Source organism: Oncorhynchus tshawytscha, linkage group LG30, assembly GCF_018296145.1.
Source record: "Oncorhynchus tshawytscha isolate Ot180627B linkage group LG30, Otsh_v2.0, whole genome shotgun sequence".
Taxonomy (NCBI): domain Eukaryota; kingdom Metazoa; phylum Chordata; class Actinopteri; order Salmoniformes; family Salmonidae; genus Oncorhynchus; species Oncorhynchus tshawytscha.
In genome coordinates, this window is record NC_056458.1 from 45,593,154 (window position 1) to 45,620,182 (window position 27,029).

The 27,029-nt window shown below is 48.1% G+C and overlaps 1 protein-coding gene across 1 annotated transcript; it reads right to left on the minus strand.

Moving 5' to 3' along the window:
- Positions 1–4,181: 4,181 nt before the first annotated feature.
- LOC112229073 (14-3-3 protein gamma-1) lies at positions 4,182–26,814 on the minus strand. The gene is made up of 2 exons (XM_024394970.2): positions 26,571–26,814; positions 4,182–5,277 (listed from the first exon to the last, which is right to left on the minus strand). Exons 1-2 carry the CDS (start codon positions 26,655–26,657, stop codon positions 4,621–4,623), a joined length of 744 nt encoding a protein of 247 aa, XP_024250738.2. The 5' UTR covers positions 26,658–26,814; the 3' UTR covers positions 4,182–4,620.
- Positions 26,815–27,029: the final 215 nt, after the last annotated feature.

Consider the following 27,029-nt stretch of genomic DNA (forward strand, 5'->3'; position numbering starts at 1 on the left):
CTCCCCTCCTCATGCCTCCCCCTCCCCTCATGCCTCCCCCTCCCCTCATGCCTCCCCTCCCCTCATGCCTCCCCCTCCCCTCATGCCTCCCCCTCCCCTCATGCCTCCCCCTCCCCTCATGCCTCCCCCCCTCCCCCTCCCCTCATGCTCCCCCTCCCCTCATGCTCCCCCTCCCCTCATGCCTCCCCCTCCCCTCATGCCTCCCCCTCCCCTCATGCCTCCCCCTCCCCTCATGCCTCCCCTCCCCTCATGCCTCCCCCCCCCTCATGCCTCCCCCTCCCCTCATGCCTCCCCCTCCCCTCATGCCTCCCCTCCCCTCATGCCTCCCCTCCCCTCATGCCTCCCCCCTCATGCCTCCCCTCCCCTCATGCCTCTCCTCCCCTCATGCCTCCCCTCATGCCTCTCCTCCCCTCATGCCTCTCCTCCCCTCATGCCTCCCTCCCCTCATGCCTCCCCTCCCCTCCCCCCTCCCCTCATGCCTCTCCTCCCCTCATGCCTCCCCTCCCCTCATGCCTCCCCTCCCCTCATGCCTCTCCTCCCCTCATGCCTCCCCTCCCCTCATGCCTCCCCTCCCCTCATGCCTCCCCTCCCCTCATGCCTCCCCTCCCCTCATGCCTCCCCTCATGCCTCCCCTCATGCCTCTCCTCCCCTCATGCCTCCCCTCCCCTCATGCCTCTCCCCTCCCCTCATGCCTCTCCTCCCCTCCCCTCATGCCTCTCCTCCCCTCCCCTCATGCCCCCTCCCCTCATGCCCTCCTCCCCTCATGCCTCCCCTCCCCTTATGCCTCCCCTCCCCTCATGCCTCTCCTCCCCTCATGCCTCTCCTCCCCTCATGCCTCCTCCCCTTATGCCTCCCCTCCCCTCATGCCTCTCCTCCCCTCATGCCTCTCCTCCCCTCATGCCTCCCCTCATGCCCTCTCCTCCCCCATGCCTCTCCTCCCCTCATGCCCCCTCCCCTTATGCCTCTCCTCCCTTATGCCTCCCCTCCCTCATGCCTCCCCTCCCCTCCCCTCATGCCTCCCCTCCCCTCATGCCTCCCCTCCCCTCCCCTCATGCCTCCCCTCCTCCCCTCATGCCTCCCCTCCCCTCATGCCTCCCCTCCCCTCCCCTCATGCCTCCCCTCCCCTCCCCTCATGCCTCCCCTCCCCTCATGCCTCTCCTCCCCTCCCCTCATGCCTCTCCTCCCCTTATGCCTCCCCTCCCCTCATGCCTCCTCCCCTCCCCTCATGTCTCCCCTCCCCTCATGCCTCCCCTCCCCCATGCCTCCCCTCCCCTCCCCTCATGCCTCCCCTCCCCTCCCCTCCCCTCATGCCTCCCCTCCCCTCCCCTCCTCCCCTCCCCTCCCCTCCCCTCATGCCTCCCCTCCCCTCATGCCTCCCCTCCCCTCATGCCTCCCCTCCCCTCATGCCTCCCCTCCCCTCATGCCTCTCCTCCCCTCATGCCTCCCCTCCCCTCATGCCCCTCCCCTCCCCTCATGCCTCTCCTCCCCTCATGCCTCCCCTCCCCTCATGCCTCTCCTCCCCTCCCCTCATGCCTCCTCCCCTCATGCCTCCCTCCCCTCATGCCTCCCCTCCCCTCCCCTCATGCCTCCCCTCCCCTCCCCTCATGCCCTCCTCCCCTCATGCTCTGCCTCCCCTCCCCTCCCCTCATGCCTCCCCTCCCCTCCCCTCATGCCTCCCCCCTCCCCTCCCCTCCCCTTATGCCTCCCCCCCTCATGCCTCCCCTTGTTTAGTAGAAACCAAATACAATAATTGCATCTCACAATAGCAATGTCCATTACAGATCGATTTAATGTTAACAATCACTGTTTTTGGTATAGTGTACTTCCAGCAAATGGAGAAAAGAAAAACAAAGATGAAAATAAATGTTCAAACAATCCAATATAAAGTATAAATAGAAAATAAATCAGATTGAAATCCAGTCATGTTCATATGAATTACATCACGTCTACAGTATAAGTTCATAGTAAGGCAGTCAAGCTAATGTAGGTAAATACTTCACCAGCATGCACAGTATTATAATATCTTTATCTTTATTTAACTAGGCAAGTCAGTTAAGAACAAATTCTTATTTTCAATGACAGCCTAGGAACAGTGGGTTAACTGCCTGTTCAGGGGCAGAACGACAGATTTGTGCCTTGTCAGGTATGGCAACCTTCCGGTTACTAGTCCAACGCTCTAACCACTAGGCCACCCTGCTATTGGAGTAGTTATCGTTTTACACTCAAGGAACAGTATGATAGGCAGATGTATTTCAATTAATAAGGTTAACAGAAAGAAGAAAAACAAAACTGTTTTATATGTTGGCCAGCGCCCAAAAGAAAGGTGTATCGTGGAGCGCGTGGTTCCAGTCAACTGTGTGCCATTTCAGAGATCTACAATAAGTAATTATTGTAAACATAAATGTACCTTAATTTAGGGCAACATTCTGTTGCCTTACGATATCAAATGATCCCCTCTACAAAACAATTTACGTTTTAGCGTTTTCATTTTCATTATATTAGCATATTTTTGATATTCTAATAATATGGCACCCTTGACAACCTCGGTATGGGGTGAGTAATAATAATAGTAATAATAATGATAACCGTGTCCTTGAAAATGTTTTGTGTCTGTATAGCGTATCAGTGCATGAGAGGACTGTACTGGCGGTGTTTTCTCCTGCTTTCGTTATCGTACTCTAGTCTGGATGACTGTATAGCGTATCAGTGCATGAGAGGACTGCTGTCTGTTTTCTCCTGGTACTCTAGTCTGGATGACTGTATTTTGCTGAGAGGACTGTACTGGTGGTGTTTTTCCTGCTTTCGTTATCGTACTCTAGTCTGGATGACTGTATAGCGTATCAGTGCATGAGAGGACTGGCTGTCTGTTTTCTCCTGCTTTCGTTATCATACTCTAGTCTGGATGACTGTATAGCGTATCAGTGCATGAGAGGACTGTACTGGCGGTGTTTTCTCCTGCTTTCGTTATCATACTCTAGTCTGGATGACTGTATAGCGTATCAGTGCATGAGAGGACTGGCTGTCTGTTTTCTCCTGCTTTCGTTATCGTACTCTAGTCTGGATGACTGTATAGCGTATCAGTGCATGAGAGGACTGTACTGGCGGTGTTTTCTCCTGCTTTCGTTATCGTACTCTAGTCTGGATGACTGTATAGCGTATCAGTGCATGAGAGGACTGTACTGGCGGTGTTTTCTCCTGCTTTCGTTATCATACTCTAGTCTGGATGACTGTATAGCGTATCAGTGCATGAGAGGACTGGCTGTCTGTTTTCTCCTGCTTTCGTTATCGTACTCTAGTCTGGATGACTGTATAGCGTATCAGTGCATGAGAGGACTGGCTGTCTGTTTTCTCCTGCTTTCGTTATCGTACTCTAGTCTGGATGACTGTATAGCGTATCAGTGCATGAGAGGACTGTACTGGCTGTGTGTTTCCTGTACTCCTGCTTTCGTTACAGTACTCTAGATGACTGGGTCCAAACCAATTGCTGAGATCATGGGAACAAATCATTGGGTTATGTTCAATAACCACAAACAATATCAGACTTCGCTCAACGATTACCATTACAGGGTGAGACATACTTCTAGATTCCATGTTGGTAAGTCTGAGGTGTCTGGCTAGAGATACGATAGCTCTTTCACCCTATCAGGAACCTGTTTGCAACTCTTTATTTTTCTTGCGAGGTGATTAATTATTATTATTATTTTTTAAATATTCTATATATTAATTGTATTTTATGCACAAGCGTCGATCTCCCCTTACAATTTTGAATGTTCCTCCTCCCTTACCACATAAGTTAAATAAGCAGCTCCACTTCATGTAGCTAACGACATAACATGCCGGTCTCCATGCCAGCGTGAGGGTGTCGTCTCTAACGCAACAGCCACACTCTACTCACTGACTCACTGACTGACTGACTCACTGACTGACTCACTGACTCACTGACTCACTGACTGACTGACTCACTGACTCACTGACTGACTGACTCACTGACTCACTGACTCACTGACTCACTGACAGACCACACTGACTGACTCACTGACTCACTGACTGACTGACTCACTGACTCACTGACTGACTGACTCTGACTGACTCACTGACTGACTCACTGACTGACTGACTCACTGACTGACTCACTGACTCACTGACTCACTGACTGACTGACTCACTGACTCACTGACTGACTGACTCACTGACTCACTGACTGACTGACTCACTGACTGACTGACTCACTGACTGACTGACTCACTGACTCACTGACCACAGACCTTCTTCATTCTCAAGTGGTGTTTTGACAAAAGTTGCAGAGGCAATCAAGAAGGGAGGGGTTTATCTATTATTATTATTTTTTTATTTTTTTTAAAACTATACTAGAAACTAAACTCATCTCCCCTCCTACTCCTCTTTTTAATTAAATTGTTTCTTCACTTTTTATATTTGTTGGGAAAAATAATGAACTGCAGTTGCTGTTGTATCATCGGCAAAAGTGGCTACCAAAGTTCCACCAGCCAACATTTTAACATTTCTAAGAACCGTTTCATTTTTGTTTGTTGTCATTTGTGAGCGCGTGGGCGTGTTGTGTGTATTGCTGAAACAGGACACGGAGGTCTCTTTAGGGACTCTCTAGTTATTGGTCTCGCCACCCTCGTCATCCTGCTGGTCGCTGGTCCACAGTGTCAAGTTGTCTCGTAGCAGCTGCATGATGAGAGTAGAGTCTTTGTAGGAGTCCTCGTTCAGGGTGTCTAGCTCAGCGATGGCGTCATCGAAGGCGGTCTTGGCCAGGTGGCAGGCCTGCTCAGGTGCATTCTGGATCTCGTAGTAAAACACGGAGTAGTTGAGGGCCAGACCCAGGCGGATGGGGTGGGTGGGCTGCATGTGCTCCTTGCTGATCTCATGGGCCTCGCTGTAGGACTTCTCAGAGGACTCCACCACGCCGACCCTCTTCTCGTCCGTGGCCACCTCGGCCAGGTAGCGGTAGTAGTCGCCTTTCATCTTCAGGTAAAATACTTTGCTCTCGTGCTGCGTGTCGTTACAGTTCTTGATCAGGAAGTTGTCCAGGAGGTTGAGCACGTTCTGACACACGGTCTCCAGCTCCTTCTCGATCTTCTCGCGGTACGCACGCACCATCTCCATCTTCTTCTCGTTGCCGTCCGCCGAGGTCTTCTGCTCGATGCTGGAGATGACGCGCCAGGACGAGCGCCGCGCCCCCACCACGTTCTTATAGGCCACAGAGAGCAGGTTCCTCTCCTCATTGGACAAGGCCTCGTTCGACTCTGTCACCTAGGAGACAGAGAGGGGAAAAATAGGAACAGGAATGGCTCGGTGTTGCAGATTTTTCATATATATATCATCCAGTTTACCTCAAAACAGAATGTTCATATTTTCAATATTCAGTTTACATTAAAACAGTATTTTTATATTCATAATATACCATTTACCTTAGAACAGTATTTTTATCTTGTAAATGACTTCTATTGGCAGATTTGAAAACTTGGCCGTGCCATATGTTCATTTCGCCATGTGTTCCCTTACTGGCTGAAACAACATTTTATATTGATATAACCTACATAGCTCGTCATGATAAACAAAGAAATATTGAGTTGCACAGCAGCTAGGTTAGCTAGGAAAATCAAGATAACATACTCTATGCTGAACCAGGAAAACTAAGGAGGCAATTGGAATGCACAGTTAGTCATTCATGATGATTCACACAACGATAGAGGTCAGAGGTGGGATAACTCCCATGATCTTCTACACCAGTGATCACTGACTGTCATGGCATCCAACAGCTTCAGGCCGGGGCTGGACCACGCCTATCTGTCGTAAGCTGATGTCATGTCCCTGGCTGCTCATTGGCTTTCTCCTGCTCTGAAAGCTTGTTTTGTTTTGTTTCCACGGGCCTGTGTCTGTCTGACTACAGGGTTTAATTTCTTTATGCCCTCACAGAGAGAGGAGAGGAGAGAGGAGACCATGCAGTGTAGCACACATCACAGCCATCTTTACATACTTAACCCCTCTGCTCTGGATATAAAGCCTACTACTCGAGTGTGTCCCAAATGGCAGCCATAGGGCTCTGGGCAAAAGTAGTGCACTATATAGGGATCAGAGTCCCATTTGGGACACAGACCCTCTGTTTCAGGGCCTTGATTCCTCTCCAGGGCCTTAATTCCACTGCCAGAGCATGGGGGCCCTGGTAGTGACTTGATAGTTCACACCAAGCCCTCGTTGTCTGATGGTAGCCCTACTGAATGTGTTTGTCTATGACAAACACACACACAAAAAACAAGTTATATTCTAAACCTCCTAAACTAGAGAGATTTTTGGTGATCTTTAAAAAAAGCACAGAATTAAGCCCACTTGATTGGTTGCTTGCTTTAAGGCGCTTTGCAGTGCTCTTGGCCTGTTGCCTGAGGGATCCCGAGAAAACAAATCTACAGTTCTGCTGTTTGATTATGACAGTTTACAGCCAAACCTAAAAGCACACTAACCCTTTAGGGTAAATATTGCCATTTTCCAGTGCTGGCAGAAGAACGGAAACATATCACTTGAACTGAAATGTTTTATCAAAAAAGACAGACAAAGTTAACATTTAGTCACTTGGAAAACAATGACCCAACCATGGGTGATATTAGGGCTGGGCGATATGGCCAACATATCATATAATTGTTATTTGATGGTATTTTATGTTTTTGAATAAAAAAAGCTCTACATTTGGCTTTATGAGTAGCGAGTGATCCTAGGGTGCTTTATGGGTAGTGAGTGGTCCTAGGGTGCTTTATGGGTAGTGGGTAGTGATCCCAGGGTGCTTTATGGGTAGTGAGTAGTGATCCCAGGGTGCTTTATGAGTAGTGAGTGATCCTAGGGTGCTTTATGGGTAGTGAGTGATCCCAGAGTGCTTTATGAGCAGTGAGTGATCCTAGGGTGCTTTATGGGTAGTGAGTGATCCTAGGGTGCTTTATGGGTAGTGAGTGGTCCTAGGGTGCTTTATGGGTAGTGAGTGGTCCTAGGGTGCTTTATGGGTAGTAAGTGGTGATCCTAGGGTGCTTTATGGGTAGTGAGTGGTCCTAGGGTGCTTTATGGGTAGTGAGTCATCCTAGGGTGCTTTATGGGTAGTGAGTGGTGATCCTAGGGTGCTTTATGGGTAGTGAGTGGTCCTAGGGTGCTTTATGGGTAGCGAGTGATCCTAGGGTGCTTTATGGGTAGTGAGTGGTCCTAGGGTGCTTTATGGGTAGTGAGTAGTGGTCCTAGGGTGCTTTATGGGTAGTGAGTAGTGGTCCTAGGGTGCTTTATGGGTAGTGAGTAGTGATCCCAGGGTGCTTTATGGGTAGTGAGTAGTGATCCCAGGGTGCTTTATGGGTAGTGAGTAGTGATCCCAGGGTGCTTTATGAGTAGTGAGTGATCCTAGGGTGCTTTATGGCTAGTGAGTGGTCTTTATGGCTAGTGAGTGGTCTTAGGGTGCTTTATGGGTAGTGAGTAGTGATCCCAGGGTGCTTTATGGGTAGTGAGTAGTGATCCCAGGGTGCTTTATGGGTAGTGAGTGGTCCTAGGGTGCTTTATGGGTAGTGAGTGATCCTAGGGTGCTTTATGGGTAGAAGGTAGTGATCCCAGGGTGCTTTATGGGTAGTGAGTAGTGATCCCAGGGTGCTTTATGAGTAGCGAGTGATCCTAGGGTGCTTTATGGGTAGTGAGTGGTCCTAGGGTGCTTTATGGGTAGTGAGTGGTCCTAGGGTGCTTTATGGGTAGTGAGTGGTCCTAGGGTGCTTTATGGGTAGTGAGTGATCCTAGGGTGCTTTATGGGTAGTGAGTGATCCTAGGGTGCTTTATGGGTAGTGAGTGGTCCTAGGGTGCTTTATGGGTAGTGAGTGGTCCTAGGGTGCTTTATGGGTAGTGAGTGATCCTAGGGTGCTTTATGGGTAGTGAGTGGTCCTAGGGTGCTTTATGGGTAGTGAGTGATCCTAGGGTGCTTTATGGGTAGTGAGTGATCCTAGGGTGCTTTATGGGTAGTGAGTAGTGATCCCAGGGTGCTTTACGAGTAGTGAGTGATCCTAGGGTGCTTTATGGGTAGTAGGTGGTCCTAGGGTGCTTTATGGGTAGTGAGTGATCCTAGGGTGCTTTATGGGTAGTGAGTGATCCTAGGGTGCTTTATGGGTAGTGAGTGATCCTAGGGTGCTTTATGGGTAGTGAGTGGTCCTAGGGTGCTTTATGGGTAGTGAGTGGTCCTAGGGTGCTTTATGGGTAGTGAGTGGTCCTAGGGTGCTTTATGGGTAGTGAGTGATCCTAGGGTGCTTTATGGGTAGTGAGTGATCCTAGGGTGCTTTATGGGTAGTGAGTGATCCTAGGGTGCTTTATGGGTAGTGAGTAGTGATCCCAGGGTGCTTTATGAGTAGTGAGTGATCCTAGGGTGCTTTATGGGTAGTGAGTGGTCCTAGGGTGCTTTATGGGTAGTGAGTTCCTAGGGTGCTTTATGGGTAGTGAGTGGTCCTAGGGTGCTTTATGGGTAGTGAGTGATCCTAGGGTGCTTTATTTAGTGGTCCTAGGGTGCTTTATGGGTAGTGAGTGGTCCTAGGGTGCTTTATAGGTAGTTGATCCTGGTACTTTATGGGTAGTGAGTGGTCCTAGGGTGCTTTATGGGTAGTGGGTGATCCTAGGGTGCTTTATGGGTAGTGTAGTGATCCCAGGGTGCTTTATGGGTAGTGAGTAGTGATCCCAGGGTGCTTTATGAGTAGTGAGTGATCCTAGGGTGCTTTATGGTAGTGAGTGATCCTAGGGTGCTTTATGGGTAGTGAGTGATCCCAGGGTGCTTTATGGGTAGTGAGTGATCCCAGGGTGCTTTATGAGTGGTGAGTGATCCTAGGGTGCTTTATGAGTAGTGAGTGATCCTAGGGTGGCAACACATACATTCTAAGTGGTTTCAATGGGTCTTTTTCCATTCTGATTGTCAGGGTTGGGGAGGTTCCTTTCTAAATGTAATCTGTTACAGTTATTAGTTACCTGTCCAAAACTGTAATCAGTAACGTAACTTTTAGATTACCCAAATGCTGTAGCGTAATCTGATTACATTCAGCTACTTTTAGATTACCCAAATGCTGTAACGTAATCTGATTACATTCAGCTACTTTTAGATTACTTTCCGCTTAAGAGGGCATTAGAAGAAGACAAAAATGTATGTGACCAATTGAACAACATCTATTGCAGCGTAAATCAATGATACAGCTGGCCATATATGGGTGTTGAATTTGACTTTATGGGTTGTTTATGTAGGCTTTCTACTACATACAATATTATGATTAAATTATATCTTTACATTAATATGTGTAATTTATAAATCATAAAATGGATGTAGCAACTACAGATTGTACCTTTTTAAGTTTATCAAAAGTGTGCGAGTTTGAACATGTGTCCATTAGGCCTATGGATAGGTTCTAAAGACTGTTGACATCTAGTGGAAGCCTTAGGAAGTGCAATATAACCAATATCCCACTATCTTCGATAGGGCATGAGTTGAAAAACTACAAACCTCAGATTTCCCACTTCCTGGTTGGATTTTTTTTCTCAGGTTTTTGCCTGCCATATGAGTTCTGTTATACTCACAGACATCATTCAAACAGTTTTAGAAACTTCGGAGTGGTTTCGATCCACATATACTAATACTATGCACATATTCAGGCCGGGGCTGCTCCAGTTTCAACTGACCTGAGCCCTAGGACCATGCCCCAGGACTACCTGACATGATGACTCCTTGCTGTCCCCAGTCCACCTGACCGTGCTGCTGCTCCAGTTTCAACTGTTCTGCCTTATTATTATACGACCATGCTGGTCATTTATGAACATTTGAAAATCTTGGCCAAGTTCTGTTATAATCTCCACCCGGCACAGCCAGAAGAGGACTGGCCACCCCACATAGCCTGGTTCCTCTCTAGGTTTCTTCCTAGGTTTTGGCCTTTCTAGGGAGTTTTTCCTAGCCACCGTGCTTTTACACCTGCATTGCTTGCTGTTTGGGGTTTTAGGCTGGGTTTCTGTACAGCACTTTGAGATATCAGCTGATGTACGAAGGGCTATATAAATAAATTTGATTTGATATTAGCAACTGGGCCTGAGTAACAGGCAGTTTACTCTGGGCACCTTATTCATCCAAGCTACTCAGTACTGCCCCCCAGTCCCAAAGAAGTTAAACAGCATGATCATTACACAGGTGCACCTTGTGCTGTGGCCAATAAAAGGTCACTCTAAAATGTGTAGTTTTGTCACAACACAATACCACAGATGTCTCAAGTTGAGGGAGCACGCAATTAGCATGTTGCCTGCAGGAATGTCCACCCCACCAGAGCTGTTGCCAGATAATTTCATGTTAATTTCTCTACCATAACCCGGCTCCAACGTAATTTTGGCAGTACTTTAAACCGGCCTCACAACCGCAGACCACGTGTATGGCGGCGTGTCGGCAAGCGGTTTTCTGATATCAACGTTATGAACAGAGTGTCCCATGGTGATAGTGGGGTTATGTTTATGGGTAGGAATAGGCTACGGACAACGAACACAATTGCATTTTATCGATGGAAATTTGAATACACAGAGATACCGTGATGAGATCCCGAGGTCCATTGTCGTGCCATTCATCCGTCGCCATCACCTCATGTTTCAGCATGATAATGCACAACCCCATGTCGCAAGGATCTGTACACAATTCCTAGAAGCTGAACATGTTCTTCCATGGCCTGAATACTCACCAGACATGTCACCCATTGAGCATGTTTGGGATGCTCTGGATTTACACGTAGAACAGCGTGTTCCAGTTCCTGCCAATATCCAGCAACTTCACACAGCCATTGAAGAGGAGTGGGACAACATTCCACAGGCCACAATCAACAGACTGATCAACTCTATGCGAAGGTGATGTGTCACACTGCATGAGGCAAATGGTGGTCACACCAGATACTGACTGGATTTCTGATGATTCACACCCTCTACCTTTTTATTTTAAGGTATTTGTGACCAATAGATGCATATCTGTATTCCCAGTCATGTGAAATCTATAGATTAGGGCGTAATGAATTTGACTGATTCCCTTTTTAAATTAATTTCTAACTCAGTAAAAATCTTTGAAATTGTTACATGTTGCATTTATATTTCTGTTCTATTTCTAATCAGATCCACACAAGTATAACGAGAACATGGTACTTTTTAAGTCTTGCTCAGCCTGGAGATTTTGTAAGTCTTTTTCCAGTTGAGAACATAGGAACATTACACTCTACCACAGGACTCTCTAACCCGGATCCTGTAAATTGTCACTCCATCCCAAATCTAGCACACCTGATTATTATAATTAGTTAGTTGATAAACTGAATCAGGTTAGTTAGAACTGGGGTTGGAGCGAAACACCTACAGGAGGGTAGCTCTCCAGGAACATGGTTGGAGACCACTACCTACCCTAACCAGCCCAACACTACACTCTACCCCTAACCAGCCCAACACTACACTCTACCCCTAACCAGCCCAACACTACACTCTACCCCTAACCAGCCCAACACTACACATGAATCCTGGCTCAGGAAGGCCACCAAAAATTCAGAGATTTCCATACCCAACTATAACATCTTCCGTCAAGATAGAACTGCTAAAGGGGGAGGAGTTGCAGTCTACTGCAGAGATAGCCTGCAAAGTAATGTCATACTTTCCAGGTCCATACCCAAACAGTTCGAACTACTAATTTTGAAAATTACTCTCTCCAGAAATAAGTCTCTCACTGTTGCCGCCTGCTACCGACCCCCTCAGCCCCCAGCTGTGCCCTGGACACCATTTGTGAATTGATCGCCCCCATCTAGCCTCAGAGTTTGTTCTGTTAGGTGACCTAAACTGGGATATGCTTAACACCCCGCCAGTCCTACAATCTAAGGTAGATGCCCTCAATCTCACACAAATCATCAAGGAACCCACCAGGTACAACCCTAACTCTGTAAACAAGGGCACCCTCATAGACGTCATCCTGACCAACTGGCCCTCCAAATACACCTCCGCTGTCTTCAACCAGGATCTCAGCGATCACTGCCTCATTGCCTGTATCCGCTACGGAGCCGCAGTCAAACGACCACCCCTCATCACTGTCAAACGCTCCCTAAAACACTTCTGTGAGCAGGCCTTTCTAATCGACCTGGCCCGGGTATCCTGGAAGGACATTGACCTCATCCCGTCAGTTGAGGATGCCTGGTCATTCTTTAAAAGTAACTTCCTCACCATTTTATATAAGCATGCTCCGTTCAAAAAATGCAGAACTAAGAACAGATACAGTCCTTGGTTCACCCCAGACCTGACTGCCCTCGACCAGCACAAAAACATCCTGTGGCGGACTGCAATAGCATCGAATAGTCCCCGGGATATGCAACTGTTCAGGGAAGTCCGGAACCAATACACACAGTCAGTCAGGAAAGCTAAGGCCAGCTTCTTCAGGCAGAAGTTTGCATCCTGTAGCTCCAACTCCAAAAGTTCTGGGACACTGTGAAGTCCATGGAGAACAAGAGCACCTCCTCCCAGCTGCCCACTGCACTGAGGCTAGGTAACACGGTCACCACCGATAAATCCATGATTATCGAAAACTTCAATAAGCATTTCTCAACGGCTGGCCATGCCTTCCGCCTGGCTACTCCAACCTCGGCCAACAGCTCTGCCCCCGGCAGCTCCTCGCCCAAGCCTCTCCAGGTTCTCCTTTACCCAAATCCAGATAGCAGATGTTCTGAAAGAGCTGCAAAACCTGGACCCGTACAAATCAGCTGGGCTTGACAATCTGGACCCCCTATTTCTGAAACTTTCCGCCGCCATTGTCGCAACCCCTATTACCAGCCTGTTCAACCTCTCTTTCATATCGTCTGAGATCCCCAAGGATTGGAAAGCTGCCGCAGTCATCCCCCTCTTCAAAGGGGAGACACCCTGGACCCAAACTGTTACAGACCTATATCCATCCTGCCCTGCCTATCTAAGGTCTTCGAAAGCCAAGTCAACAAACAGGTCACTGACCATCTCGAATCCCACCGTACCTTCTCCGCTGTGCAATCTGGTTTCCGAGCCAGTCACGGGTGCACCTCAGCAACACTCAAGGTACTAAACGATATCATAACCGCCATCGATAAAAGACAGTACTGTGCAGCCGTCTTCATTGACCTTGCCAAGGCTTTCGACTCTGTCAATCACCATATTCTTATCGGCAGACTCAGTAGCCTCGGTCTTTCCGATGACTGCCTTGCCTGGTTCACCAATTACTTTGCAGACAGAGTTCAGTGTGTCAAATCGGAGGGCATGCTGTCCGGTCCTCTGGCAGTCTCTATGGGGGTGCCACAGGGTTCAATTCTCGGGCCGACTCTTTTCTCTGTATATATCAATGATGTTCCTCTTGCTGCGGGCGATTCCCTGATCCACCTCTACGCAGACGACACCATTCTATATACTTTCGGCCCGTCATTGGACACTGTGCTATCTAACCTCCAAACAAGCTTCAATGCCATACAACACTCCTTCCGTGGCCTCCAACTGCTCTTAAACGCTAGTAAAACCAAATGCATGCTTTTCAACCGATCGCTGCCTGCACCCGCATGCCCGACTAGCATCACCACCCTGGATGGTTCCGACCTTGAATATGTGGACATCTATAAGTACCTAGGTGTCTGGCTAGACTGCAAACTCTCCTTCCAGACTCATATCAAACATCTCCAATCGAAAATCAAATCAAGTGTCGGCTTTCTATTCCGCAACAAAGCCTCCTTCACTCACGCCGCCAAGCTTACCCTAGTAAAACTGACTATCCTTCCGATCCTCGACTTCAGCGATGTCATCTACAAAATGGCTTCCAACACTCTACTCAGCAAACTGGATGCAGTCTATCACAGTGCCATCCGTTTTGTCACTAAAGCACCTTATACCACCCACCACTGCGACCTGTATGCTCTAGTCGGCTGGCCCTCATTACATATTCATCGCCAGACCCACTGGCTCCAGGTCATCTACAAGTCCATGCTAGGTAAAGCTCCGCCTTATCTCAGTTCACTGGTCACGATGGCAACACCCATCCGTAGCACGCGCTCCAGCAGGTGTATCTCACTGATCATCCCTAAAGCCAACACCTCATTTGGCCGCCTTTCGTTCCAGTACTCTGCTGCCTGTGACTGGAACGAATTGCAAAAATCGCTGAAGTTGGAGACTTTTATCTCCCTCACCAACTTCAAACATCAGCTATCTGAGCAGCTAACCGATCGCTGCTGCTGTACATAGTCTATTGGTAAATAGCCCACCCATTTTCACCTACCTCATCCCCATACTGTTTTTATTTATTTACTTGCTCTTTTGCACACCAATATCTCTACCTGTACATGACCATCTGATCATTTATCACTCCAGTGTTAATCTGCAAAATTGTAATTATTCGCCTACCTCCTCATGCTTTTTGCACACATTGTATATAGACTCCCCCCTTTGTTTTCTACTGTGTTATTGACTTGTTAATTGTTTATTCCATGTGTAACTCTGTGTTGTCTGCTCACACTGCTATGCTTTATCTTGGCCAGGTCGCAGTTGCAAATGAGAACTTGTTCTCAACTGGCCTACCTGGTTAAATAAAGGTGAAATAAAAATAAATAAAAAAATAACCAGCCCAACACTACACACTAACCAGCCCAACACTACACACTAACCAGCCCAACACTACACTCTACCCTAACCAGCCCAACACTACACACTAACCAGCCCAACACTACACTCTACCCCTAACCAGCCCATCACTACACTCTACCCTAACCAGCCCAACACTACACACTAACCAGCCCAACACTACACACTAACCAGCCCTGCCCAACACAACACTCTTCTACCCCTAACCAGCCCAACACTACACTCTACCCCTAACCAGCCCAACACTACTACCCTAACCAGCCCAACACTACACTCTACCCCTAACCAGCCCATCACTACACTCTACCCTAACCAGCCCAACACTACACTCTACCCCTAACCAGCCCAACCAACACTACACACTAACCAGCCCTGCCCAACACTACACTCTACCCCTAACCAGCCCAACACTACACTCTACCCCTAACCAGCCCAACACTACACACTAACCAGCCCTGCCTATCCAGTGACGTCTAGGCATAAATCACTCCTGTTATCTTTCCATGTCAGCTTTCATTTGATTGAGAAGGGAGGAGATTGTTCACTCTAATTTATTGTCTAATCTTTCTCAGCTCTCTCTCTCTCTCTCTCTCTATATATATATATATATATATATATATATATATATATATATATATATATAGTTTGGGACAGATCCATTTTGCAGCATAATCTCCTTCCCCTAAACCACATAAGACGGGTTCTAGAACCCGTCCAGAATCAGATCGCAGCTTACAGTCCACTTCCAGAATCAGAGCAAGACTACGAGTCATAGCCAAACCTAACATTCCAAGCTGCCTGTGATGACTTCAGCCCCTTGATAAAAAAAATATACAATTTATAAAAAATACATTACTTTGCCTTCATTGGTTTCTTCTTCTAGCCAGATATCCAAGTGGGATTTGTTATTTGTTTTGTTCTCGGAGCCATGGACTGGGTACCCAAGAAACAGAATCCACCCTCCAACTCGCTCTCTCAGTATAGGTGGTGAATACATTGAGTCACCAAATCACATGTTTATTCTCCCCCCCCAAAAAAATTGAATACATAAAACACCATGTTTAACTAATGATACTGTACCTCTCACAGGTATATATATGCCTATCCTCAAACACACAGACAACATTAATAGACATAAATACTGATTTCACACCTAACTCCTCCTGCAGGCAGCATACCACCCTACATCCCACTGCTGGCTTGCCTCTGAAGCAAAGCAGGGCCGGTCCTGTTTGGTCCAGATGCTGCTGGAAGTGGTGTTGGAGGTCCAGTAGGGGGCCCTCTTCCCTCTAGTCTGTGGAGATCCCAATACCCCAGGGCAATGAATGGGAAATTGCCCTGTGTAAGGTGCTGTCTTTCGGATGGGATGTTAAAACGAGTGTCCTGACTCTCTGTGGTCACTAAAGATCCCATGGCACTTATCGTAAGAGTAGGGGTGTTAACCCTGGTGTCCTAGCTAAATTCCCAATCTGGCCCCCATACCATCATGGCCATCTAATCATCCCCAGCTTCCAATTGGCTCATTCTTCCCCAGGTTGTTTCTATAAAACAGTCAACTTGTGAAATAAGGATAAATAATACTACACTCCTTCATCGATAAAGTACCTTCAATGTCAAAACAACTTATCTTCCCCTCCCCCTACATCTGGCCAATCCCAACCTTCCCCTCTGGCTAGATGACTTGCTAGTGGCCAGCTAACAGGGAGGGATGCGAACTGACAGAGATGTGCTTTGTTTTGGTCAGCCATACTCTACCATCTGTAGCCACAGCTGGATATACTGCCAAGGAGAGAAGGACAATGACCAGTGTAGGTAATACGGTAGGGTAGTGGGTTTGGGGTATAGTGGGGTAGTGGGTTGGGGTATAGTGGGGTAGTGGGTTGGGGTATAGTGGGTGGGGTAGTGGGTTTGGGGTATAGTGGGGTAGTGGGTTGGGGTATAGTGGGGTAGTGGGTTTGGGGTATAGTGGGGTAGTGGGTTGGGGTATAGTGGGGTAGTGGGTTGGGGTATAGTGGGGTAGTGGGTTGGGGTATAGTGGGGTAGTGGGGTAGTGGGTTTGGGGTATAGTGGGGTAGTGGGGTAGTGGGTTGGGGTATAGTAGAGTAGTGGGTTGGGGTATAGTGGGGTAGTGGGTTGGGGTATAGTAGGGTAGTGGATTGGGGTATAGTGGGGTAGTGGGTTGGGGTATAGTGGGGTAGTGGGTTGGGTATAGTGGGGTAGTGGATTGGGGTATAGTGGGGTAGTGGGTTGGGGTATAGTGGGGTAGTGGGTTGGGTATAGTGGGGTAGTGGGTTGGGGTATAGTGGGGTAGTGGGTTGGGGTATAGTGGGGTAGTGGGGTAGTGGGTTTGGGGTATAGTGGGGTAGTGGGTTGGGGTATAGTAGAGTAGTGGGTTGGGGTATAGTGGGGTAGTGGGTTGGGGTATAGTAGGGTAGTGGGTTGGGGTATAGTAGGGTAGTGGATTGGGGTATAGTGGGGTAGTGGGTTGGGGTATAGTGGGGTAGTGGGTTGGGTATAGTGGGGTAGTGGGTTGGGGTATAGTGGGGTATAGTGGGGTAGTGGGTTGGGGTATAGTATGGTAGTAGGTTGGGGTATAGTGGGGTAGTAGGTTGGGGTATAGTGGGGTAGTGGGTTGGGGTGTAGTGGGTTGGGATATAGTGGGGTAGTGGGTTGGGGTATAGTGGTGTAGTGGGTTGGGGTATAGTGGGGTAGTGGGTTGGGATATAGTGGGGTAGTGGGTTGGGGTATAGTGGGGTAGTAGGTTGGGGTATAGTGGGGTAGTAGTAGGTTGGGGTATAGTGGTGTAGTGGGTTGGGGTATAGTGGGGTAGTAGGTTGGGGTATAGTGGGGTAGTGGGTTGGGATATAGTGGGGTAGTGGGTTGGGGTATAGTGGGGTAGTAGGTTGGGGTATAGTGGGGTAGTAGTAGGTTGGGGTATAGTGGGGTAGTGGGTTGGGGTATAGTGGGGTAGTAGGTTGGGGTATAGTGGGGTAGTGGGTTGGGATATAGTGGGGTAGTGGGTTGGGGTATAGTGGGGTAGTAGGTTGGGGTATAGTGGGGTAGTAGTAGGTTGGGGTATAGTGGGGTAGTAGTAGGTTGGGGTATAGTGGGGTAGTGGGTTGGGGTATAGTGGTGTAGTGGGTTGGGGTATAGTGGGGTAGTAGGTTGGGATATAGTGGGGTAGTGGGTTGGGGTATAGTGGGGTAGTAGGTTGGGGTATAGTGGGGTAGTAGTAGGTTGGGCTATAGTGGGGTAGTGGTTAGTGGTTAGAATGAGCTAACACACAAACACACACACAGTCCACAAATCGATGTGTAGAAGACGATCCCCTCTACGGAAGTGATATTCAAAGTCCGGGTCACGGGAAACTACAGTGGGATCGCCAAAATTAGGAACAAAAAAAATATTATTTTATGGGACAAAATACTAATGTTTTTTAGTGAAAGATAAATAGAAAAATACTATTTTATTAAGTACAAGTATTTATTGGTTTATTTTTATTTTGATAAGAGATGAAAATGCAATGAATTTAAGGTAAAAAAATAAATGTAAAAATTGATTGAAATTAAGGTCGTAATTCGATTTGGGGTTCCCAGAAATTCTAGCAGAAAAAATGGGGTTCCCGCTGAAAAAGTTATCACTGGTTTATGGGCTAATTCAGGGATGGGCAACTTTGATGGGGGTGGGGGGCCACAGAAAAATCTGAACTCATGAGGGGCCACAGTGGCTCGCAGGTCTGCTTATGCACATCCCTACCCACACATACAGTCAGAACCGGCCCTAGCCTTTTGGAAGCCGTAAGGGACATTTTTGAGCAAAACATTTTAGCTGCCCCCCCTCTCGACAACAGATTTTTTTTAAATTATTATTATGTCTGAGAGTTCATTTCCTGCAATTCTACACATTATGCCATGGGGCTTTAAACAATAAGTTGCAGTTTTAAAGGGATACTTTGGGATTTTGGAATAGAGGCCCTTTATCTTCCTCCCCAGAGTCAGGTGAACTTGTGGATGCCATTTTGATATCTCTGTGTGCAGTTTGACGGAGCCTGGGAGTGTTTAAGCAGCATTTGGGGTGAAACTGAAAGGACTAACGGGAGCTGTGGTGCAGGGATCACAATAGAGTCCTTTGTCTGCCCGTGAAGCTCATCAATCGTCCCCAGCTCTCTCGTGACTCATCCCCAAACTAGCTGCTGTCAACTCCAAACAACAAAAGCAACAGAAATCCAAAAGATCAATTATTTCTCTCGGAGAGCTAATGGCTGTTTACTCTGCGACATTCCTCAGGCACACACATGTCCGATGTCTATAGACGTGAGATACAAGTAGTAAAAGCCTATAAGAGGGTGTTCCCAAGGGGAGGAGGTTAGTGGAGGAGTTAGGGGGAGGAGTTAGGGGGAGGACTAAGAAGACACACACCCTCTCTCTTTCTCTCTCCATCACTCACGCCTACTACCTCTCTCTTTCTCTCTCCATCACTAGCACCTACTACCTCTCTCTTTCTCTCTCCATCTCTCCATCACTCACACCTACTACCTCTCTCTTTCTCTCTCCATCTCTCACACCCACAACCTCTCTCTTTCTCTCTCCATCTCTCACACCCACAACCTCTCTCTTTCTCTCCCCATCTCTCACACCCACAACCTCTCTCTTTCTCTCCCCATCTCTCACACCCACAACCTCTCTCTTTCTCTCTCCATCTCTCACACCCACAACCTCTCTCTTTCTCTCCCCATCTCTCACACCCACCAACTCTCTCTTTCTCTCCATCTCTCACACCCACCCACCTCTCTCTTTCTCTCCATCACTCACACCCACCACCTCTCTCTTTCTCTCTCCATCTCTCACACCCACCACTTCTCTCTCTCTCCATCACTCACACCCACCCACCTCTCTCTTTCTCTCCATCTCTCACACCTACCCACCTCTCTCTTTCTCTCCCCATCTCTCACACCCACAACCTCTCTCTTTCTCTCCCCATCTCTCTCTCACCCTTACTTTCCTTTCTCTCCCCATCTCTCACACCCACCCACCTCTCTCTCCATCACACACACCCACAACCTCTCTCTTTCTCTCCCCATCTCTCACACCCACCCACCTCTCTCTTTCTCTCCCCATCTCTCACACCCACCACCTCTCTCTTTCTCTCCCCACCTCTCTCTTTCTCTCCCCACCTCTCTCTTTCTCTCCCCATCTCTCACACCCACCACCTCTCTCTTTCTCTCCCCACCTCTCTCTTTCTCTCCCCACCTCTCTCTTTCTCTCCCCACCTCTCTCTTTCTCTCCCCACCTCTCTCTTTCTCTCCCCACCTCTCTCTTTCTCTCCCCACCTCTCTCTTTCTCTCCCCATCTCACTCACCCTTACTTTCCTTTCTCTCCCCATCTCTCTCACCCCCACCTCTCTTTCTCTCCCCATCTCTCTCCCCACCTCTCTCTTTCTCTCCCCATCTCTTTCTCACCCACCTCTCTCTTTCTCTCCCCATCTCGCTCACCCTTACTTTCCCTTCTCTCCCCATCTCTCTCTCACCCACCTCTCTCTTTCTCTCCCCATCTCTCTCTCACCCACCTCTCTCTTTCTCTCCCCATCTCGCTCTCACCCACCTCTCTCTTTCTCTCCCCATCTCTCTCTCACCCACCTCTCTCTTTCTCTCCCCATCTCTTTCTCACCCACCTCTCTCTTTCTCTCCCCATCTCGCTCACCCTTACTTTCCTTTCTCTCCCCATCTCTCTCTCACCCACCTCTCTCTTTCTCTCCCCATCTCTCTCTCACCCACCTCTCTCTTTCTCTCCCCATCTCTCTCTCACCCTTACTTTCCTTTCTCTCCCCATCTCTCACACCCACCCACCTCTCTCTCCATCACACACACTCACAACCTCTCTCTTTCTCTCCCCATCTCTCACACCCACCCACCTCTCTCTTTCTCTCCCCATCTCTCTCACCCACTCTCTCTTTCTCTCCCCATCTCTTTCTCACCCACCTCTCTCTTTCTCTCCCCATCTCTTTCTCACCCACCTCTCTCTTTCTCTCCCCATCTCTTTCTCACCCACCTCTCTCTTTCTCTCCCCATCTCTTTCTGACCCACCTCTCTCTTTCTCTCCCCATCTCTCTCTCACCCACCTCTCTCTTTCTCTCCCCATCTCTCTCTCACCCACCTCTCTCTTTCTCTCCCCATCTCTCACACCCACCACCTCTCTCTTTCTCTCCCCACCTCTCTCTTTCTCTCCCCACCTCTCTCTTTCTCTCCCCATCTCTCACACCCACCACCTCTCTCTTTCTCTCCCCACCTCTCTCTTTCTCTCCCCACCTCTCTCTTTCTCTTTCTTTCTCTCCCCACCCTCTCTTTCTCTCCCCACCTCTCTCTTTCTCTCCCCACCTCTCTCTTTCTCTCCCCATCTCACTCACCCTTACTTTCCTTTCTCTCCCCATCTCTCTCACCCACCCTCTCTTTCTCTCCCCATCTCTCTCCCCATCTCCCCATCTCTTTCTCACCCACCTCTCTCTTTCTCTCCCCATCTCGCTCACCCTTACTTTCCCTTCTCTCCCCATCTCTCTCTCACCCACCTCTCTCTTTCTTCCCCATCTCTCTCTCACCCACCTCTCTCTTTCTCTCCCCATCTCGCTCTCACCCACCTACTCTTTCTCTCCCCATCTCTCTCTCACCCACCTCTCTCTTTCTCTCCCCATCTCTTTCTCACCCACCTCTCTTTTCTCTCTCCCCATCTCGCTCACCCTTACTTTCCTTTCTCTCCCCATCTCTCTCTCACCCACCTCTCTCTTTCTCTCCCCATCTCTCTCTCACCCACCTCTCTCTTTCTCTCCCCATCTCTCTCTCACCCTTACTTTCCTTTCTCTCCCCATCTTCACACCCACCCACCTCTCTCTCCATCACACACACTCACAACCTCTCTCTTTCTCTCCCCATCTCTCACACCCACCCACCTCTCTCTTTTCTCTCCCCATCTCTCTCACCCACCTCTCTCTTTCTCTCCCCATCTCTTTCTCACCCACCTCTCTCTTTCTCTCCCCATCTCTTTCTCACCCACCTCTCTCTTTCTCTCCCCATCTCTTTCTCACCCACCTCTCTCTTTCTCTCCCCATCTCTTTCTGACCCACCTCTCTCTTTCTCTCCCCATCTCTCTCTCACCCACCTCTCTCTTTCTCTCCCCATCTCTCTCTCACCCACCTCTCTCTTTCTCTCCCCATCTCTCTCTCCCCCCACCTCTCTCTTTCTCTCCCCATCTCTCTCCCCCCCACCTCTCTCTTTCTCTCCCCATCTCTCTCTCACCCTTACTTTCCTTTCTCTCGTCTCCCTACCTTGTTTCCCCTCTTTATCTCTAAGCTAAAGTGACATCTCTCCTGCAGACCCTCTCCTTCGCTCAGGCTGCAGAGCACCGAGACGGCGTGCGCTACCTGACGTCACGAGCTGTGAGAGGATGGCTGGTTAAGGAGAGAGAGGGAGAGAGAGAGAGAGAGAGAAAGGAGGATGTGTGAGGATGTGTGTGTGTGTGTCAGGGGAGGGGGTTGCTTCAAGTAGCTCTTTGTTGTTATACAACCATACATTTTTCCCTCTCTCTCTCTCTCTCCCTCGCAGCTGCTGCAGGCTTCTAAAAATACAATAGATAAAAGTTGTATAACATGAAAAAAAAACAAGAGTTAGTAACTGTGTTGGTATGAGAGCAGGTTCATGTTACTAGTAAGGGCGATAACTGTCTATGCTACAACATATTGAGGCAGGATTTATCAGGATGGGGCAGTATATTCACAACATACTGAGGCAGGATTTATCAGGATGGGCAGTATATTCACAACATAGAGGATGGGGGCTGGGGATGGGGATTAGGATGGGGGTTGTGGTATTAGGATAAGGATGCGGGATGGGGATTAGGATGGGGGTTGTGGCATTAGGATACGGATGGGGGATGGGGATTAGGATGGGGGTTGGGGATTAGGATGGGGGTTGGGGATTAGGTTGGGGGTTGTGGCATAAGGATAAGGATGGGGGCTCGGGATTAGGATGGGGGTTGGGGATTAGGATGGGGGTTGTGGCATAAGGATAAGGATGGGGCTGGGGATTAGGATGAGGGCTGGGGATTAGGATGGGGGTTGTGGCATAAGGATAAGGATGGGGGCTGGGGATGGGGATTAGGATGGGGGTTGAGGCATAAGGATGGGGAATGGGGATGGGGATTTTGATGGGGGTTGTGGCATAAGGATAAGGATGGGGCTGGGGATTAGGATGGGGGTTGTGGGATAAGGATGGGGGTTGGGGCTGGGGATTAGGATGGGGGCTGGGGATGGGGATTTGGATCGGGGCTGGGGATGGGGATTAGGATGGGGGTTGAACTATAAGGATAAGGATGGGGGCTGGGGATGGGGATTAGGATGGGGGTTGAGGCATAAGGATGGGGAATGGGGATGGGGATTTTGATGGGGTTGTGGCATAAGGATAAGGATGGGGCTGGGGATTAGGATGGGGGTTGTGGGATAAGGATGGGGGTTGGGGCTGGGGATTAGGATGGGGGCTGGGGATTAGGATGGGGTTTGGGATTAGGATAAGGATGGGGGCTGGGGATGGGGACTATGATGGGGGTTGAGGATAAGGATGGGGGCTGGGGGCTGGGGATTAGGATGGGGTTGTGGCATAAGGATACGGATGGGGCTGGCTGGGGAGTAGGATGAGTTTTGAGGCATAAGAATAAGGATGGGGGCTGGGGATTAGGATGGGGGTTGAGACATAATGATAAGGATGGGGGCTGGGGATGGGGATTAAGATGGGGGTTGAGGCATAAGGATAAGGATGGGGGCTGGAGTTGGGGATTAGGATGGGGGTTGAGGCATAAGGATAAGGATGGGGGCTGGGGTTGGGGATTAGGATGGGGGTTGAGGATAAGGATGGGGGTTGCCTGGCTACCTTGATCCTACCTTGATTAGGACTGACTTTGGGAAATGCTGTGGGGCGTTTATCGGCGTTTCTTGATGTCAAATTACCTCCATTAATGCTCACTATTTGTCTGTGGCCATTTCTTTCGCGTCAGGGACAACAGTTGTTGACAACAGTACCATTGTAGCTAGGCCTAACCCTAACCCTGTTCCTAACCTAACCTGCCACGCTAATTCACCTAACCTACCACATGAATTATCCTAGCTTTCCACGTTAGTTCTCCTAACCTGCTATGTAAACAAATGATCTGTGTCGAGAAACCATCAGTCTCATAGCACTGGAACTGACCAATGGCAGGCACCAATGGCCGTTTCCTGATATCAAAAGCACAGACTGCGGTCTACAATTATACCACATTGGCCTACTATTCTGGAGAACATGATTCCTTTACATTACATACTGACCTTATTAACCCTGGAGAACATGATTCCTTTACATTACATACTGACCTTATTAACCCTGGAGAACATGATTCCTTTACATTACATACTGACTGGCTGACTTGCTGGCTAATATTACAGCCAGCTTCTGCAATGGACTCTGTGTCTGTGTTATTACAGTGTAGTACAGTAACTGGTTAGTGACAACCTACTGTTCAACATTACAGCGCCCTGTTCAAGGCAATTGGGGGGGGGCGGCAGGGTAGCCTAGTGGTTAGAGCGTTGGACTAGTAACTGAAAGGTTGCAAGTTCAAATCCCCGAGCTGACAAGGTACAAATCTGTCGTTCTGCCCCTGAACTGGCAGTTAGGCCGTCATTGAAAATAAGAATTTGTTCTTAACTGACTTGCCTAGTTAAATAAAGGTAAAATAAATAATAAAAAAGGCAATTATGCCATGCCCTCTATGGACTAGTAGTCTGTGACAGAGCATCTCCTCAGAGGTGGATATATTTCATACCATTCCACTGACCATTCCATTCCACTTGATGTATTTCATACCATTCCACTGATTCTGTGTACTCATTAAGGTGAATAGCCTGCTATGGCATCAAACACCTTGCTACGCATTCCTTCTGACGAGGTCGAGGAGGATGCAATGATACAGCATTGGCTGCAACAATGCCGGTTATCTTAGAGATGGAATTCAGAACCAAAATCAAGTGTATTTATTTATAAAGCCCGTCTTACATCAGCTGATATCACAAAGTGCTGTACAGAAACCCAGCCTAAAACCCCAAACAGCAAGCAATGCAGGTGTAGAAGCACGGTGGCTAGGAAAAACTCCCTAGAAAGGCAGGAACCTAGGAAGAAACCTAGAGAGGAACCAGGCTATGAGGGGTGGCCAGTCCTCTTCTGGCTGTGCCGGGTGGAGATTATAACAGAACATGGCCAAGATATTCAACCGTTCATAGGTGACCAGCGGGGATAAATAATAATAATAAATAATAAAAGGGTGTTTGATGTATTTGATACCATTCCACTGATTCTGCTCCAGCCATTACCGCTAGCCCGTCCTCCCCAATTAAGGTACCCCTACTGTGTTGGGTAGATTGTCCCTTCATGTTTGTTTGGTCAGGATAAGGATAAGAGTTAGGCTAGACAGGCTACCACATTGGACATACATACCAGGCCAGGGACCACTACCACATACTGACCTGACCATATCATCCACTATCTCAGCTAGTGTTTATACACCGAGTAGTCAATATCATCATTCTGATTATATCAAGCCCCCTATGCATGTCTGAATAGTAGGCCAATGATTAAAAAAAAGGTGCTGAGTCCGATTCCTGAAATGGTGCAATACGGGTACTGCACCTTGGCACATTCTGCGACACGCCTCGTACAAGTACCTGCTACGCCTTCCTTCTGACGAGGTCGAGGAGGATGCAATGATACAGCATTGGCTGCAACAATGCCGGTTATCTTAGAGATGGAATTCAGAACCATTCCGACCATTCTAACACGCTCCAGTCTGCCTCCACTGCAATAGGACAATCAAAGAACGTTCGAGAAGGATTTCTGCTACCACCCACGTTTCACGTTCCCAGGATGATATTTTACGGACACATTTGTATTTTGCGAAAATCGATAGAGGCTACAACAGTCAGCTAACGTTTGCTTTATTCTACACTGACTTCGTGTGTGGTGCGTAAATGTATTTCCTCACAATGTTAGATAGGACTAATACAAATGGATCTTCGCGGGAAATTGTCATGGTTAGAAATCAGTATCACAATCAGGAGATTGAGCCATCCCTACCTCCAACCATGTCACTCTTAAACAGTAGCTTAAAGTAAGGCTACAGTACCACTGAATTGCTTGTTCTCTCTGGTGTCTACCCAAAAGCACATCCTTTTACACGAAGCTTCCCCTGCCTCTCCTTGCCAATAGTATCCGTTTCCCATTTAATTCAGTTAGATCAACAATTTAACAAACAGGTTTCATCGCCAGAGCAAGGTGATGTATCCGTTATTACTCCCCATCATTGTTTCCATGCTGTCTAGCTGATTAAACACAACCTGGCTAAAAAAGGCACCGCCCCAAGATCAAACAGTCCGCATTCAGTTTCTGTTTCCTTCATCTGACAGCCCGTGGCCACACTGACAACCACTTTATACTATAAGGCAATACTTGACCATAACTCAATGTTTCAGTGAACATGCCTTTCATTTAGATAACGAATGTGGTGCAAACATTTGCTAAAACAAAACTGATAAGTATTGTAGTAACCTATGGGCCTGTCACGTTCCCGAAAATGTAAACGGCATGATATGTTGGCTATCACCTGTCTTATTCAAGATAAAGGTTTTGTCATAATAATGATCTTTCAGGGCATGTTTAATACACCGAATATGCATCTAATTAAATATGGAATACAATAAGCAGGCAACGATGATTGCCATAGGATAGATACATCGCAATTATTATGTTATGTACATGTATATATCATTTTAAACGGGAGGAAATTACACTGTTTGTGGCGGATATATATCATCGCTTATTAAACTCAGAAATATGATTCCAAAGCAGAACTTACCGATTTCATGGCTGCTGCCATATCATCATATCTTTCAGCCTGTTCGGCCAGCCTGGCTTTCTGCACCAGTGGCTCGCGATCTACCATTTTAGCTGTCGTTGATACAATGCTATTCTAGAATTGTTCAAGTTTTAAATGATAATATGTCACTTTCAGCAATGCAGCGAAATGTTACCAGAAGTCCTCTTGCTTCAGCTGCTCCCTGCTGTCTGTGCGTACGGACGAGACACTCCCTCCCCAACATTACCACTTTCCCTGGATTGCGTCAGCGCCAGAAAAAAAGGCGTGTCAGTGTGTAGTGATGTAACAATCCTTATTGGGAGCACAGTCAGTGCCTGATAATGGTTAACGAATAGGATTCTGCCGTTGGAATCATACGCTTTTACTCTGTGCAGGGTGCTGTAGTGGTATCGAGGTGGTATGTTGTATTCTAAACCATTTAACCACACCCTATAATTG